General features: G+C 45.5%; 1 protein-coding gene across 1 annotated transcript in view; it reads left to right on the top strand.

The window, feature by feature from the left end:
* The window catches only part of LAMP1 (lysosomal associated membrane protein 1), a 104569-nt gene extending 91086 nt beyond the window's left edge, over nt 1-13483 (top strand). Inside the window, exons 9-10 of the mRNA XM_078783237.1 lie at nt 1474-1638; nt 12259-13483. Of these exons, the coding sequence (XP_078639363.1) occupies nt 1474-1638; nt 12259-12398 (305 nt within the window). The 3' untranslated portion in view covers nt 12399-13483. The remainder of the gene's footprint in view (nt 1-1473; nt 1639-12258) is intronic.
* Nucleotides 13484-16765: the final 3282 nt, after the last annotated feature.

Genomic DNA, 16765 nt, shown 5'->3' with positions numbered 1-16765 from the left:
ACACATCCCCACACACACACATCCCCACACACACACATCCCCACACACACACATCCCCACACACACACATCCCCACACACACACATCCCCACACACACACATCCCCACACACACACATCCCCACACACACACATCCACACACACACACATCCACACACACACACATCCACACACACACACATCCACACACACACACATCCACACACACACACATCCCCACACACACACATCCACACACACACACATCCACACACACACACATCCACACACACACACACACACACACACACACACACACACACAAACACATCCCCCCTACACACACACACACACACACACACACACACACCCCACACACACACACACACATCCACCTCCCCCCCCCCCCCCACACACACATATCCACCCCCCCCCCCCCCCCCTCCACACACACATATCCACCCTTCCCCCCACACATCAATGTTGCCAGTGAGAGCGTTAGCCTGATTGGAAATATCAGAGGCTTTAACCCTGGTGCTATTTATTGTATTCATCATAAACCTTTCAATCGCTTCCTCGCATCTGTTGGCATACATGGGGAGGAGGAAATTCCTCTTGAGGAAATGTCCCACTGAGTATGGTGAGAAAAAAAACGACAGCATTGTTATGACGTCGCTGGTACGCAGAGTATCCCGGGAAGTGATGGCGTGTGTGTGTGTGTGTGTGTGTGTGTGTGTGTGTGTGTGTGTGTGTGTGTGTGTGTGTGTGTGTGTGTGTGTGTGTGTGTGTGTGTGTGTGTGTGTGTGTGTGTGTGTGTGTGTGTGTGTGTGTGTGTGTGTGTGTGTGTGTGTGTGTGTGTGTGTGTGTGTGTGTGTGTGTGTGTGTGTGTGTGTGTTCTCGATTATGAGCCTTCGCCAAAGTTTTAAAATAAGAATAAATAAATAATACGTGGTATGAATCTGTGAATGTTGGGACTGTGAGTGCTGTGATTAAATCGTCGTCCTCTTTTAAAATTACATGTTATCCAAAATTTAAATGAAAATCAATTTGTATTCCATTATTTTTGGGCTTGAGGAAAATATATTTATTTCTTTAAAAAAAATCTTTGTCGTCGTCTTCAGTATTGTTGGCCTACTTCGTTTTGTTTTGTTTTCCCCCAAAAAAATAAAAATAACTACAATTTTCTTCAACTTGCATTGAGATTTGCAAATGTTATTTTACAAGTTATTTTTAATTGTTTGAGGTTGGAATTTGATGTGCCCATTCCTATCCGTTTTCCTTTGGTGCTGAAGAATCTGAAATTTTCCCTAAAATTTTAAAACACATTTAATTTGGAATCTTTGCAACCCATCCCTATTTTAGAAGTTGTGGGGTTGCTTGGCTGAAAGTGTCAGAGTCTAGCAATTTCCATCCTCTAAGGATAATAGTAAACGAGTAAATTAAGGGTTACAATGCGTTTCATGTCTTTATATGACTGCCCTCTTGTGTTTGTAGGTCTCAATGTCTCCAACACATCGCTAAATCTTCTCTCTGCGTCTCTTGGAAAAGCTTATGAGTGCCTCACAACACAGGATATTCCTGTCTGGAAAAACGTGCTGCTGAAATTGAGTGACCTCAAACTCCAGCCTTTCCTTGTTAAAAATGGAACTTTTGGTGAAGGTGAGCTTAACCATTATACATATATAATTTAAAGTCTTGTCTGTATATTCTGCTTCAGATAAATAAACATGTTTGGTACTACAGAACTTTAATATACGGGAAAACAAACACGACATAATGAAAATAACACCGAAGCTTTTTGTGTTGTACTCTTCAAGGCGATTCACAGCAAAGAGACCGGAAGAGATGAGAACTAGTGCATTTATAAGCATGTCTCAGTAACTGCGACACTGATTGGTTCTTCAGTCATGACGTCATTGGTGTTCTGAACGCGCATTTGTTGACTCGGTCACCACTGTCCCTGGCTCAGATTGGCTGGAGGGGAGTTGTCAGCGATGACGCACCATTTGCATCATTATCTTGGACAGCGGTCAGGGAAATACCTTTAATCTTTCCGTGTTGAAATAGAATGAGAGAATGTACAAATTTATTTTGACTCATGTTGTCATTATTTTGACTATAAGCCTGGTGTTGGCTTAGCGGTTAGGGTGCCGGCTTGGGATCCTAGGATCCTGGGTTCGAATCCCGATCAATCGCTGAATTAACGCCAGGGGGGTTGACTCAGCCTGTCATCTTTCCGAGGTCGGCAAATTGAGTACCAGCTTGCTGGAATGAATGATCACGGTGTGTACCCAGATTTAGAATAGGTACACCGTATCCTTGCGCATCGTAAGAGGCGACCAAGGGTTGGCGTCAGGAAGGGCATCCGGCCATAAAAACATTGCCTCAAACAGGGAGCCATGATTGTCATGGGGCCCGCAAGGATAACCCCCGCTCCAGCGGGGAAAATGGCCTTAAAACGATCATTCATTCATTCATTCAATCATGAATACACTCGGTGACGATGGTTATCCGGAGTATATCATTAAAAGTTTCTCAACACAACAAAGGAACACAACATCGGTCTTGACAAATGTCCATCTAAAGTGGGGGACGGGTTGGAGGGGGAACATACATCAGAGACAGACTTAACAAGGACCAGTTCTTCGATGAGCAAGACAAGTTTGAACGTTCAATCTTGAGGTTGTCTTTATTTTTACATGAACTTGTTGTGGCCTTTGTTGAATGACCTGAGATTACCTTTGGTTGGATTTGTCTTGCAGGAAGAAGGCAAGTTGTTTGAAGGCAACTGCCTTGGCTCAGGATTCGATGTACCAAGGGCATGATGATGGGTATAACTTAGACCAGATGGTATAAATCTGTGCATAAGAGAGCAGGCTTTTGTGGAAGAATTCCAATTTGGTATTGGTTCAGTGGAGGTGGAGATGGAAGACCAGTCCTGAAGTGAGAGAGCAACTTGCAGTCCCTATGGAGCAACTTTCAGTCTGAATGAATGTCAGACTCTGATACTGAGGCAGCTCTATGGCAATAGCCAGAGAGAACTTGTTTGAACCAGATTTGAGTGACATGTAAAACAACTCCTTTTGTATTTTTGTTTTACAACATGGAAGGGTGAGGTTTTGAACCTGTGTTCATGTTCAAAATATTGGTATGAAATGGCATAGGGCAACAGTTGGACAAGTTGGAGTCAACAAGGGAATGATCGGACAGGAAAGGAGGGCGGAGGAGACACAGCAACCTGCAAATAAGAGGGTTGGGCTGGGCAGGGTCAATGGAGTTTGAAATAAAATAGTTGCTAAATAATCATTTTAAATCCATGATGCATCAACATTTTGATAGTGAAATACTGCATGTAGTAATTTGGAAACAGAAAAACTACGATGTTGTGCTAACAAATGCCATTGTGTTTGAACACATTTCTTGCTTGTATCAAATGTCAATTAAGCCTGGTGTTGGCTTAATGGTTAAGGTGGCTGGCTTGAGATCTCAGGGTCCTGCGTGCAAGCCCCTGTTAGTGTCGTTGAATAAACACCAGGTGGGGTGACTCAGCCTGTCGTCCTTCCGAGGTTGGCAAAATGATCACCAGCTTACTGGGACGAATGAGCCATTCACATTAATGTATCCTGCGTTGGAGTGGCGACCTGCCGAGGATTGTGCCCAATAGCCTAGGAAACGGCTTCATCAACCCTATGCATCATCATGATGCACAAAGGAGTGGTCATGGTGACCATCAATTGGATGAATCCACCTTGGTCATCAAACATCATTTGAATGAATCCACCCACCTCTGTGCATTTTGGCAAAGAAAATTTGATCCGTCCTACAATGATTAACGCTGAGTTTGTACGCTTCATTATATACCAGAAGGGGTACTCACACCATCAGAGACTCCTCCTCACTCACCACATTCAAAACATCACTAAAGACCCACCTGTTCAACACTGCATTCAACATTCAACCCACAGCATTTAACCCCTGACTATCTCTTCTCCTTCTCCCTCCTTTTGCTTTAAATATTTCCATATTGATTCTTGTCTTTTTGCAATTGTGGTTTTGATGTATTGTTATGCATTATGTTTTCCACTCTGTCAAAGCGCCTTTGGGCTACTTGAAAAGCGCTATACAAAATAAATGAATTATTATTATTATTATTAAAACACTTGCCTACACCCACTAAGGAATGGGGTCCCTGCACACTTCCCTACACCCACGATAGTGATTAAAAGAAAAGAAAAAAAAATCCCCAAACGTCAAACCTTGTGTGTGTATGTACATATATATATATATATATATATATATATATATATATATATATGGCATATATATATATGGCATATATATATGGCATATATATATATATGGCATATATATATGGCATATATATATATATATATATGGCATATATATATATATGGCATATATATATATATGGCATATATATATATATATATATGGCATATATATATATATATATGGCATATATATATATATGGCATATATATATATATATGGCATATATATATATATGGCATATATATATATATGGCATATATATATATATGGCATATATATATATATATGGCATATATATATATATATGGCATATATATATATATATATATATATGGCATATATATATATATGGTATATATATATATATGGCATATATATATATATATATGGCATATATATATATATATGGCATATATATATATATATGGCATATATATATATATATGGCATATATATATATATATATATATATATATATATATATGGCATATATATACACAAAGAATTAAGTTAAGCACCCCCCCCCGTTTTTTTACAACCTCGCACATTACAAGTTTGTTGTCGTCAAAACAGTGTAATATACCCATGATATTGCTATATTTTCTGGAGAAGTGATATTATGGTCGCATAAAAACATAACAATCATGCCGTTTTCAATATTTTATTCTGAATAATTTAAGGTGAAATTTTTTGGGAATTTTAGGCATATTTTCACCTCAATTTAAGTATGGAGCTATAGGTCCATCACGGACAGTGTGGATGACGTTTATGTTTTCTAACGTACAGTCATTGTTCTGAGAAGACCTCTAGCGATCTTTGCGTCAATAACGTGTGTAGGACCCACGTGATCGGATCACTGACTCAACCCTACGTCTCATAGACCCTGTAAGCCGTCGTATGCGTTGCTGTGGCAGGTTGTTCCATTCCCGATGTAATGCACGTTCCAATTCATCCAGATTGGCTATTGGAGGGACCATCTTCGCAATTTGTCGTCCCAACATGTCCCAAACGTGCTCGAGGGGGTTCAGGTTCAGGACAGGATTAGGGGGTGCTTAACTTAATTCTTTGTGTAGGGGTGCTTAACTTAATTCTTTGTGTATATATATATATATGGCATATATATATATATACACACACACTAGCAGAAGTACCCGGCATTGCTGGGCAGGGGAGGGGAACGGGGGGGAGGGGAGAAGAGGGAGAGGGGGGATGGGAGGAGGGGAGGGGCGAGGGAAGAGGGGGGGATGGTGAGGGATGGGAGGGGGGAGGAGGGGCCCGGCAGAAGTACCCGGCATTGCTGGGTGGGGGAGGGGAGGGGAACGGAGGGGGAAAGGGAGGGGGAGGGGGAAAATGGAGGGGGAGGGGGAAAATGGAGGGGGAGGGGTAGGGTGGAGGGGGTAGGGAAGGGGGAGGGAAGGGGATGGCCAGTCAACAATGACATTGCAGTTCTCATGGTCGGAGAGCAGCACAACAATCGGACATAGTCCTGCATATTCGCAACAGCACGAAGCGGATTTTGGAGACTCACCGATCCTGTGACGTCCTCCAGTACCGGCGTTGCCGGGCGGGGGAAGGGAGACCCGTACATTCCCAACCCGTACATTCGCCCTCTCGACTCAAGCTCACTCGGACAAAAGCCTCGCACAAATTACACCGTGAAGGCCCAATGGTCATGTCTATGCCACAAATCACGGGCGCACTGAATTGAAAATATATAGAACGCTCATACTCCGTGAAAAGTGAAGCCACCGTGTCGCCATCTTGGTCAGCACGACTCGACCAACTGCTTCGCGGATCTCGTTTTATGCGGCAATAAACTGCTCCAATCGGTTACGGAAGGGTTGTGGAAAGACGTTTCACAGCTGTTTCAAAGACATTTAATTCATATCGCACAAAATCGATACAAAACACGATCGCATAAAAGGTGAAAAAACGTGTGACGGGATGGAACATCACGTGATCGCTCTGAGCGAATCAGTCTGGCGGCGGTAATGTAACATCACGTGATCGCTCTGAGCGAATCAGCGAGCTGCTCTGGAACCGGCTGAGATTAGCGGGTACTTCGCTGAAATGCGCTGAGGTAAATATGAATAAAAAATATGGATCGACAAATATTTTGAGTTCGGCCATGTTCGTCCCAGGCTCAATGGCCATGTCTATGTCAAATATCAAGCACGTAAGCCTCTCCATTTAGGAGTCTATCGGTAACATTACACACACACACACATACACAAACTGTGTTTTATATATATATATTGTTACAGATACGACTTTGATGGTATGGTGGGCCGAGCGGGATGGCCGCCGTATCCGTACAAGTTACCCGATTGTGCCCGAATGTTGACTAATCGCGCTACGCTGGCTCAATAGGAAAGAGAAGACACCCGGCTGGGTTATAATGACACAATACGACACCAGGGATACGGTTCTCAAAGGTTGTTATTACAATTGCGGAAGGTTTAGATTACAGGGACAAGAGGGAAACATAGGAAGGTGGGCACTTAAACACACTTATATTATCCCCGGACAGACGACAGGTAAACGCGGGACAAGGCTCACTCACACGGGGTTTGATGGCCAGGAAAGCGGGTAGCGATCGCTCCAGGTGCACCTGTGCTCAGGGCAGGATCACGTACGGTGGTGTCCAGAGATGCGTGAAGGTATCACAGCGCTTGTGGGTCGCGACTTTGGTCTCAAGCTGGGGAGGTCGCTCAGCGCTCGGGAGGGTGGCGTCTTGTCCTTCCAAGCTCGGGGCGCATCTCTCGTCACGTCCGCTAAGTCGCCACGTATATCCGGCGGGGAGTGACACGCCCTCGGCTCGTTAGCTCCGCCCCAGATGGAATCGGTCCGCCCTTCTGATTGGGTGCGGGGGGGGTTACCAGGCTCCGCCCTTGACGAGGAGCTGACAGCCAGCCCCTCTGGTAACCCCGTGGAGCGCGTGGTCAATGGCGCTAATCGAGCCGGTGTGAGGACGCATCCTCCCCCGCGCCGCCGCGCCGCCCCCATCCCCTCCGTTGCTGCAGCCATAGTTGGTTGGGGAAGAAGATGGAAGGAGGTATGGGAAGATGGAAGGAGGTATGGGAAAGGTCCTAAACTCACTACTGATGCCATATAATCACATTCTGGTGCAACGAAGAGTCATAATTAATGGAGACGAGGCCTTAACTGACATAGAATAAGAATAACTAGGAAGATGTCCGAAAGTTGTCTACGTGTGGTGCGGTGGACCTGGGCACGACATTTAATGGGGGAATAAGGGGAAGGTCGGCTCTACTGATTGTTATTTACATGCAATGGGACTAGGGAATGGGGGATTGGGGAAAGTTGGGGAGTATTGGAGAAAATAGGGGAATATTTACAAGCGGACATGGAGGCCAAATTCCATATTCGCAACATTGCACCCTTCTCTACCCTCGGGGCGTCCCGACCCGATAAATTTTTACCTACTTTAGTGTGGCACGCAATGTAGTTCCCTCTACTATTAACTCTACCCTGAGTGCGACAGTTTTACAGATATTCACAAATGAGTAAATATGTCCCCCTGCGACGTTGCACCCTTCTCCTCACAGAAACACACCCACAGGATAACCGAATCCGGAAAGAATTCTCAAACTAAACATACAGCCGGTAGGGAGCATTATTTACAAGATTACGCTGATATCTACACTACGATCCAGGACCTGTTTTTGGAGGAACACATGCAGATGTTATGCATAGAGAGAGCGCGCTTGCCAACATCGATACACCAACCCACGAGTGCTCTGTGGCCGACGGCCTTTAATAACGTGCAGAGCACCCTTTCCCGAGCATCAAAAGCACCACCCCACCACCAATCGGTGCAGTCACCATTGTTCAATGATTAAAAATAAATGCGACAACCCCTAACCCTGCAGGTGTCTCTTGCTCTTCTTGTGGTGCACTTGGTGGTGTTAACTATTAGTGGTTCACCTGTATGGCATAGGTGCCACGTTGATCCATAGGTCCATCCCCGGGTGGTGCTTGGCCGCAAACGAACTGCGGTCCATTGTGGGTGGCCACAAACATTGCGGTCCATATGGTGTACCGATCCAGGCAGCGAACAGCGAAAGTGCAGGCCCACCACTGCGTCGCCAGCACCTCTCTCTCCTCTCTCTCTACCCCAAAGCCAGATCCTCGGAGGTGGGAGACAACAGAAGAAACAAGTGAGTAAGGTGGTAAGGGCGCAAAAGTGCACGCAATACAAGATGATGCACACTGGGGGCACATGGGAACCAGGTGAGACAGGTACGTTCCTATCGTACGCCCCCCCCCACCAGGTAACCTACATGGCCCCTCCCTTACCCCTTACTGCATCCACACAACACAACACTACTCATAAACATCTACTTTACAAATCAACAAACATCCCTACTGTCTTCCCCGTTCCTCCCATATACCAAATTCGTCTTCTCTCCCTCCTAACCAATCAAATTTGCCATTTTCAACTCTCATCAAAATTTGCCATCTCCAACTGCACATCAAAATTTGCCATCACCAATTCATCATCAGTCCCTCCTAGGGAGGGAGAGATGGAATCACCCCAATGTCTCATCCACGTCGTGATGCGTCTCACAAATCCACAGCAATTTCATTTCCTGCACAAAACAAAGAAAACACAGGTGTGGAGTCATCATCATCACCACAGGCAAGTGGCTGCGTATGGTGCGACAGGTTCATCAATCCTAACTATCTCCTAAATGACTTTAACAACTTTACACTACCCGGGGTCTCTCTCCGGCCAAACCATTGGCCCTCTTACACTATGGGTTCTAAAAACCAATTCCCATTGGCCAAACTGTGGTGCTCTTCAATTTGGGGTCTCACTCCCCCGATTCATCTCCCGGTGCCCTCGCACAATTTCTGGGCTGCGGCGTGTACCTCTCCCAGTGGGTCTACCCACCTGCACACCTCCACCACTGCAGTTGCCTCCGAGCTTACCTGCTCCTTACCCTAACCTAACTACCAGGGGAAGGCCCTCTGGCTCTCTCCCCACTCCGTGCCCTCTCTGGCACTGGGCTGCCCGATCCACACCCGGGATCCTCAGGCCCCATCCACAACTCTACCGGCTCCCAGAGCCCACCTGCGGCCTCACCTGGCCGACATCCTCACAGTGGTGGAGTGCCCAACCAACTACACACACTAACAGGCTACACGCCCAGCCATTTCCACAACACTAATGCACCCATTCACAACACCATTCTGCAACCGCACCACAAATGCCAATATCCAACCACAATTTACCTGCACCCTCTACCTAACACTTACACTACCCGCCCCGGGTGCTCGTGAAAGGGGTCCACTCTTCCCCCATCCACACCTTCGCACCATGCACACCACTCCGTCCCACTTACTCCAACTCTCTCCACACACCTGTACCTGCACACCTGTGCTCTCACACCTGGTGCCACCTGCCCCCTTCTCTCCCCAAGCGCATTCGCGCTGATCCACAACACTCATTACTCACACACTGTTCCACACACCTGTCCAGTTGCACACCTGTGCAATCACACCTGTTCAATCCTCACACACACAGCATCATCTCAGCTAACTACTCCCTTCTGAAACTTGCGCTTCCCAGTCGTCCCTTTAAACTATTGCGCTCCCACGTCATTATCATCCATACTAATCTACCTGCGTCCCCACTACAGGTATCAGTCACTAACTAAACTTAACGTTACCTAATGTCATCTTCGCTAGATCCCTACACACCATATCCTAACCCACCCGGGCTAGTTTTCACTGCCATACACCCCATAAGCTATTGCTCCTTTGCCCCACCACATGGGAAAGGTGGCAGGGATGCCACCCTCTCCCACCGGGCCTATCGCTCCTCAATCCCCCAGTCCTCTGGCACTAATAAGCCCCCCTTATTCAGAGGTACTGGGTCCCGCCTCGGCATCTAAAGCCGAGGCGATCCACGGGGGCGCCTGCTCGCCGGTGTAAGGTCTTATCCGGTCGGCGTGGACGATCCGAGGGAGGGCTCGTGGCCCCATTTTGATCTTAAAGACCACGTCACAGATTTGCGACAGGACGACTCCTGGGCCTTGCCAGGGGGAGGTGAGTTTTGGGCACCTTCCCTTCCGCCTCCGGGGATTAAAGAACCAAATCTTCATCCCCGGAGCGTATTGACTCCCCTGGCTCCGGTCGTCGTACCTGCGCTTCATCTTTTCCCCCGCCAGATGGAGTTGGCGGCGGGCGAAGGCATGGACTAGCTCCATGCCTTCCTCTAGGTGACGTGCGTACCCCTCCCTCGGCGGGTTAACCACCGTGTCTGGCACGGGACCGCATAGCAAGTCGGCGGGAGCCCGTAACTCCCGCCCATACATAAGCAACGCTGGACTGCATGCGGTGGCCCCGTGCTGGCTGGTTCGGTAGGCCATGAGCAAGTAAGGGAGATGTTCGTCCCAGTCATCCTGACGGGTGGTGGTGAACAGTGCCAGTTGTTGGATTAGAGTTCGATTGAATCTTTCCACCATCCCGTCAGATTGAGGTCTTAAAGGCGTTGTTCTGGTTTTCCGAATTGACAGGAGACTGCACACATCTTTTAGCAATTTGCTCTCAAAATTTCGTCCCTGGTCGGTGTGCAACTCCTGTGGAATCCCACTCCTGACACCAATTGTTACAGATACGACTTTGATGGTATGGTGGGCCGAGCGGGATGGCCGCCGTATCCGTACAAGTTACCCGATTGTGCCCGAATGTTGACTAATCGCGCTACGCTGGCTCAATAGGAAAGAGAAGACACCCGGCTGGGTTATAATGACACAATACGACACCAGGGATACGGTTCTCAAAGGTTGTTATTACAATTGCGGAAGGTTTAGATTACAGGGACAAGAGGGAAACATAGGAAGGTGGGCACTTAAACACACTTATATTATCCCCGGACAGACGACAGGTAAACGCGGGACAAGGCTCACTCACACGGGGTTTGATGGCCAGGAAAGCGGGTAGCGATCGCTCCAGGTGCACCTGTGCTCAGGGCAGGATCACGTACGGTGGTGTCCAGAGATGCGTGAAGGTATCACAGCGCTTGTGGGTCGCGACTTTGGTCTCAAGCTGGGGAGGTCGCTCAGCGCTCGGGAGGGTGGCGTCTTGTCCTTCCAAGCTCGGGGCGCATCTCTCGTCACGTCCGCTAAGTCGCCACGTATATCCGGCGGGGAGTGACACGCCCTCGGCTCGTTAGCTCCGCCCCAGATGGAATCGGTCCGCCCTTCTGATTGGGTGCGGGGGGGGTTACCAGGCTCCGCCCTTGACGAGGAGCTGACAGCCAGCCCCTCTGGTAACCCCGTGGAGCGCGTGGTCAATGGCGCTAATCGAGCCGGTGTGAGGACGCATCCTCCCCCGCGCCGCCGCGCCGCCCCCATCCCCTCCGTTGCTGCAGCCATAGTTGGTTGGGGAAGAAGATGGAAGGAGGTATGGGAAGATGGAAGGAGGTATGGGAAAGGTCCTAAACTCACTACTGATGCCATATAATCACATTCTGGTGCAACGAAGAGTCATAATTAATGGAGACGAGGCCTTAACTGACATAGAATAAGAATAACTAGGAAGATGTCCGAAAGTTGTCTACGTGTGGTGCGGTGGACCTGGGCACGACATTTAATGGGGGAATAAGGGGAAGGTCGGCTCTACTGATTGTTATTTACATGCAATGGGACTAGGGAATGGGGGATTGGGGAAAGTTGGGGAGTATTGGAGAAAATAGGGGAATATTTACAAGCGGACATGGAGGCCAAATTCCATATTCGCAACAATATATATATATATATATATATATATATTGGTTTTTTTTTTTTCAAAGAGAAAAAATGTTTATTAATTTTTTGTCTAAAATACTCTCCAGCACTCACAGATGAACCTCTGAAAATTTGACAAAGATCCATTCAGCTATCTGGAAAAAAATGGTCACACATGCACACACACGGCTCTTATAGTATAAATCATGATTGATTTGTCTGTTTCCAGTGGAAGACTGCACGCTGGACAAGGACAGCTTGCTCATACCAGTGATCGTGGGAAGCGTCTTGGTCGCACTGATAGTTATAGTCCTAATTGCTTACCTGATCAGCAGAAGGCGTAGCTATGCTGGCTACCAGTCGATCTAGGAATGATAAGGATGCAAATGTTGTTACTGGCAATGGTTTTCCTATGATCGGACCTGGATTTAAGAACATCTTGAAGTTTTTCTTTTTTCTTAAAAAAAAAAAAATTCATGCTTTTGGGGTGTTTTGCATTAGGATAACAGACTGTGGGAAGGAATGGGTGCAGTTGTTTTTTGCAGATTTGTGAGCTGTTAATATATGTTGATGGACACCTGTCCAGATTTAACTTGTTCCGGCAAAATTGGACCTTGCTGTGCTTCATGTGCCATTCAACTGTTGAAACTGAATGTATATTTTCTTCTTCTTCAGCCTAATGCTTTGTCCTTTTGTTTGAAGTTGACACAGAAGATCCGAAACTTCAAACAACGGACTAAGTTATTTCAAAACTTCGTCCATTGTTTGAAGTTTGTTTTGCCAGCATTGCATATTTGGCATTTGGTTTGTAATGTTATAACCATGTTCCTACATAATAAACGTAGTTTTGCCAAGTTTGAATCCCGAGCTTCAAGTTTTGCAGTTCTTGAGCAGTAAAGATTTCCTGTAGAAGGGAACAGTAGAAAATGTTCAATTTTGTCGACTTAAGTAATTAATCTTTTTTTTTTTTGGACCAGTAGAGCCTCAAAATACCACAATATTTTCCATTTCTCTTGTTGCATGTACATTTTGCTACAATTTGTGTATCTACCCTCCTGCATAAAGCTCTTTGCTTTGCCACGGCTCATTGCTGGATTCAAATGCCTCGTGCTCCTAATTTGCTGGCATCTGGCTGTGTATATTTACAGTATTGACTTTTTTGGAACTGCGTGTTGTGTTTGCACTTTCCAATTAATTTGGTTTGAAGCCTGTTGTGCCTGATTCACAATTTTTTGATTCGACGAAAGAAATCGGAATATTCTGCTGCGTGATGCAGCTTATGATCTTTGCAAGGTAATTTTTTTTTTCTTCTTCCTCCTCTTCTCTCTGCTGTCTTACCAACCTAAAGTGATTTGTTACTGACGTTTGGTGTTTTTTATTTTTATTTTGGCAAAGCGAGCATGACAATTATCACCCTGCCTTGCATTTTGCAATAAAGGAGTCGCTCAAATGAATGTTGTTGCATGGCTTTTCTGAAAACGTTTTCTCATTAGTAGTTATCAGAATGCCTCCCTTTACTTCAAACAGGCAAAAGAGCTTTTTTTTCATTTAAATGAGATTTATAAAATGGACAAGGTCCATCCATATTCATGTGCAAAACCTGTCTACTCGTTTCATCAATGCTGATAGTGTGGCTATGCAGGTCTTCCTGTAGGTCGGGGCAGGAATTTGGAATGCCGTCATGGTGCCGGTGACAATCGCCTACTCTAATTAAAAAAAAAAAAAAACCCCTGGAATCTAACGTTCATCGCCGTTCTATGCAGACGGACAAACTTCCCCATCTTTTCGTCTCCATCTGGTGGACGGTGTACTTTTTAGTACAACATGCTGTTTGTGAAGCACCACTTCAGCTGTGAAGCTTGGTCTGATTCAGAATGAAATCCAGATGAGACCGTGCAATGGCGAGTGCATGACATCGGTTCCATCCTTTAAAATTTAAATGATGCGACAAGATGATGAATTTTGTGCTCGATTTGTTCTCAAGACTGGTGGGTTGTATTTGATGCACCATTTCATGTTTTTATGCCTCTGCTGACAAAGTCGCCAGAGGCATTATGTTTTAGGGTTGTCTGTCCGTCCATCCATGCGTCCAATCCGTCCATGATAAGTTTTCATTAGCGCTATAACTTGATAATAGCTGAAGGGATCCAAGTCAAACTTGGTACAAGTATGTCTAATGATGAAAAGATGAATTGATTGGATTATCGGTGAGTGTTGTGATGGTTCGGTCCTAGAGGAAATCCTCGAGGAAAACCTGCTGCCCTCTGCAAGAAAGCTGAAATTGGGACGGAAGTTTACCTTTCAGCATGATAACGACCTGTAGCACACAGCCAAAGGTACACTGCAGTGGCTAATGAACAAAAAGATAAATGTCCTTGAGTGGCCCAGTCAGCCCTGACCTAAATCCAATCGAAAATCTGTGGCATGATTTGAAGATTGCTGTCCATCAACGCTCCTCATGCAACTTGACTGAGCTTGAACAGTTTTGCACAGAAGAATGGGTGAATATTGCCCAATCAAGGTGTGCAAAGTTGGTAGAGACCTATCCCAACGGACTCGCAGCTGTAATTGCTGTCAAAGGTGCTTCCACCAAGTATCAACTCTATTCTAGTTTTTTCAACTATAACCAACATATTCTAGTTTTGTGTTTTTAATTAGTTTTTTTGATATTTGTAGAATTTGTTTTTCACTTGGAAGTTGTGGGTTACGATGTGTAAATAAAGGTAGAAAAAGTCTGATTTAATTCCAGGCTATAAGGCAACAGGTGAAAATTTTGAAAGGGGGTGTAGACTTTCCATTGACACTATAAAGATGATGATGACACACACACACACACACACACACACACACACACACACACACATTGAGAGTCTCCAGGTGAACATGTTGCTATTTAAACTGGCCAATGCCAAAACCGCTATAATCGGTCCAATGTACTCACTTTTTGATGCCAATTCCCTCTAGTGAATGATTGGACGAATATCACATTCAGGAGAACTTTTACAAGATAGAGCAAGGTTTTTTGAGGTAATTTCTATAAAAATGCCATTCCTATGCATTCCACGTTGTCTGCACTTGAGTGTTGTGATGGTTTGGTCAGCTCATTGACATTGGATTCTGACTTGTAGGTCTCTGCCAGAACCATGGTACACTAACGTGGGATTTGTCACGTTCTTTCCTGTGCAGGTGCATGCTCTCGATTGTTCCTGAATATTGCAGGATTTAAAGTTCATGTTTGGGAATATTTGATTAGTTGTTGCTGTCAGCTTTTGAGATGATAATTGAGTGCTACACAACGCTCAAGATGAACACAACCCAAATTGGGCAATCACTATACACCATATGCCAACGACAATACATTTAGTCACTTGTAAACCAATACTGCCACTTTGCTTCCACCAGGCCATCTGCTGCAACATTCATCAGCTGATCTCAAAAATAAACTGATCTACCAAAAATAAACAGCCTGGTGTTGGCTTAGCGGTTAGGGTGCCGGCTTGGGATCCTAGGATCCTCGGTTCGAATCCCAGTCGATCGCTGAATTAACACCAGGGGGGTTGACTCAGCCTGTCATCCTTCCGAGGTCGGCAAATTGAGTACCAGCTTGTTGGGTGAATGATCTGGGTGTGTACCCTGGTTTAGAATAGGTACACCGTATCCCTGCGCATCGTAAGCGTGAGCAAGGGTTGGCGTCAGGAAGGGCATCTGGCCATAAAAACATTGCCTCAAACAGGGAACCATGATTGTCATGGGGCCCGCAAGGCTAACCCCCGCTCTAGCGGGGAAAATGGCCTTAAAACGATCATTCATTCATTCATTCATACCTGGAAAAAAAAATTCAAGAATTTGAGAATTTTTTTTCAGATTCAAGAATCAAATCAAAATCGAATTTGATTCAAGAATCAAAACAGATTCAAGAATTTGGAATTGTACAGTTGTGGTCAGAAATATTTTCACCCTTGCACTTTTTTTCAAATAATGCACCATTTCTTCCAGAAAATTGTTGAAATTAAACAATCTTTTGGTATCCACATATGTATTTCTTTGGTTTGCAGTGGAAAAAAAAAAAAAAAAGGTGAAAAAGTCATGAAATCTTAGCTTATTCCACACAGAAATCCTAAAATGTCCCGGACAATATTATTGGCACCTTTTAGAAGTTGTTAGAAATAGATTTCAAGCAGGTGATTGATTCTCCTTTACTTTGGAATTGAACTCACCTGTGGTGAGTTTTATATTGCAGGCACCTGAAAATCACTCGTTCAACTAGTTGCAGAAGAGAAAAGTCGTCATTCTGTTGTTTTGTGTCGGTGTGTAATGCAATGAGCATGGAGGAAAGAAAGAAAACCAGATACTTGTCAGAAGAGGTCGGACACAAGATTGCAGCCAAGCATGGACAATCAAGGCGATAAGTCCATCTCCAGAGACCTTGATGTTCCTGCACCACCGTACGCAATGTTATCAGGAAGTTTAAGGCCCATGGCACTGTAGTCAACCTCCCTGGATGAGGCCGCAAGAGAACTTGATCGAAGATTGCAGCAGAGGATTGTGTGAATGGTGGAGAAAGCACCTCGATCAACTGCAAGCAGATTCAAGCTGACCTTCAGACAAGGTACAACAGTTTCAACTCGCACCATCCGTCACCAACTCGATGAAAGGGGGTTCTCTGGTAGGAGCTCACTGCTGAGAGAGACATAAGAAATCCTGACTGGAGTTTGCCAAAACACACCTGAACAAGT

This window comes from Myxine glutinosa, chromosome 8 (genome assembly GCF_964187855.1).
Source record: "Myxine glutinosa chromosome 8, kmMyxGlut1.1, whole genome shotgun sequence".
In the NCBI taxonomy this organism is placed as follows: domain Eukaryota; kingdom Metazoa; phylum Chordata; class Myxini; order Myxiniformes; family Myxinidae; genus Myxine; species Myxine glutinosa.
This window is presented reverse-complemented; position numbering and strand designations above follow the sequence as displayed.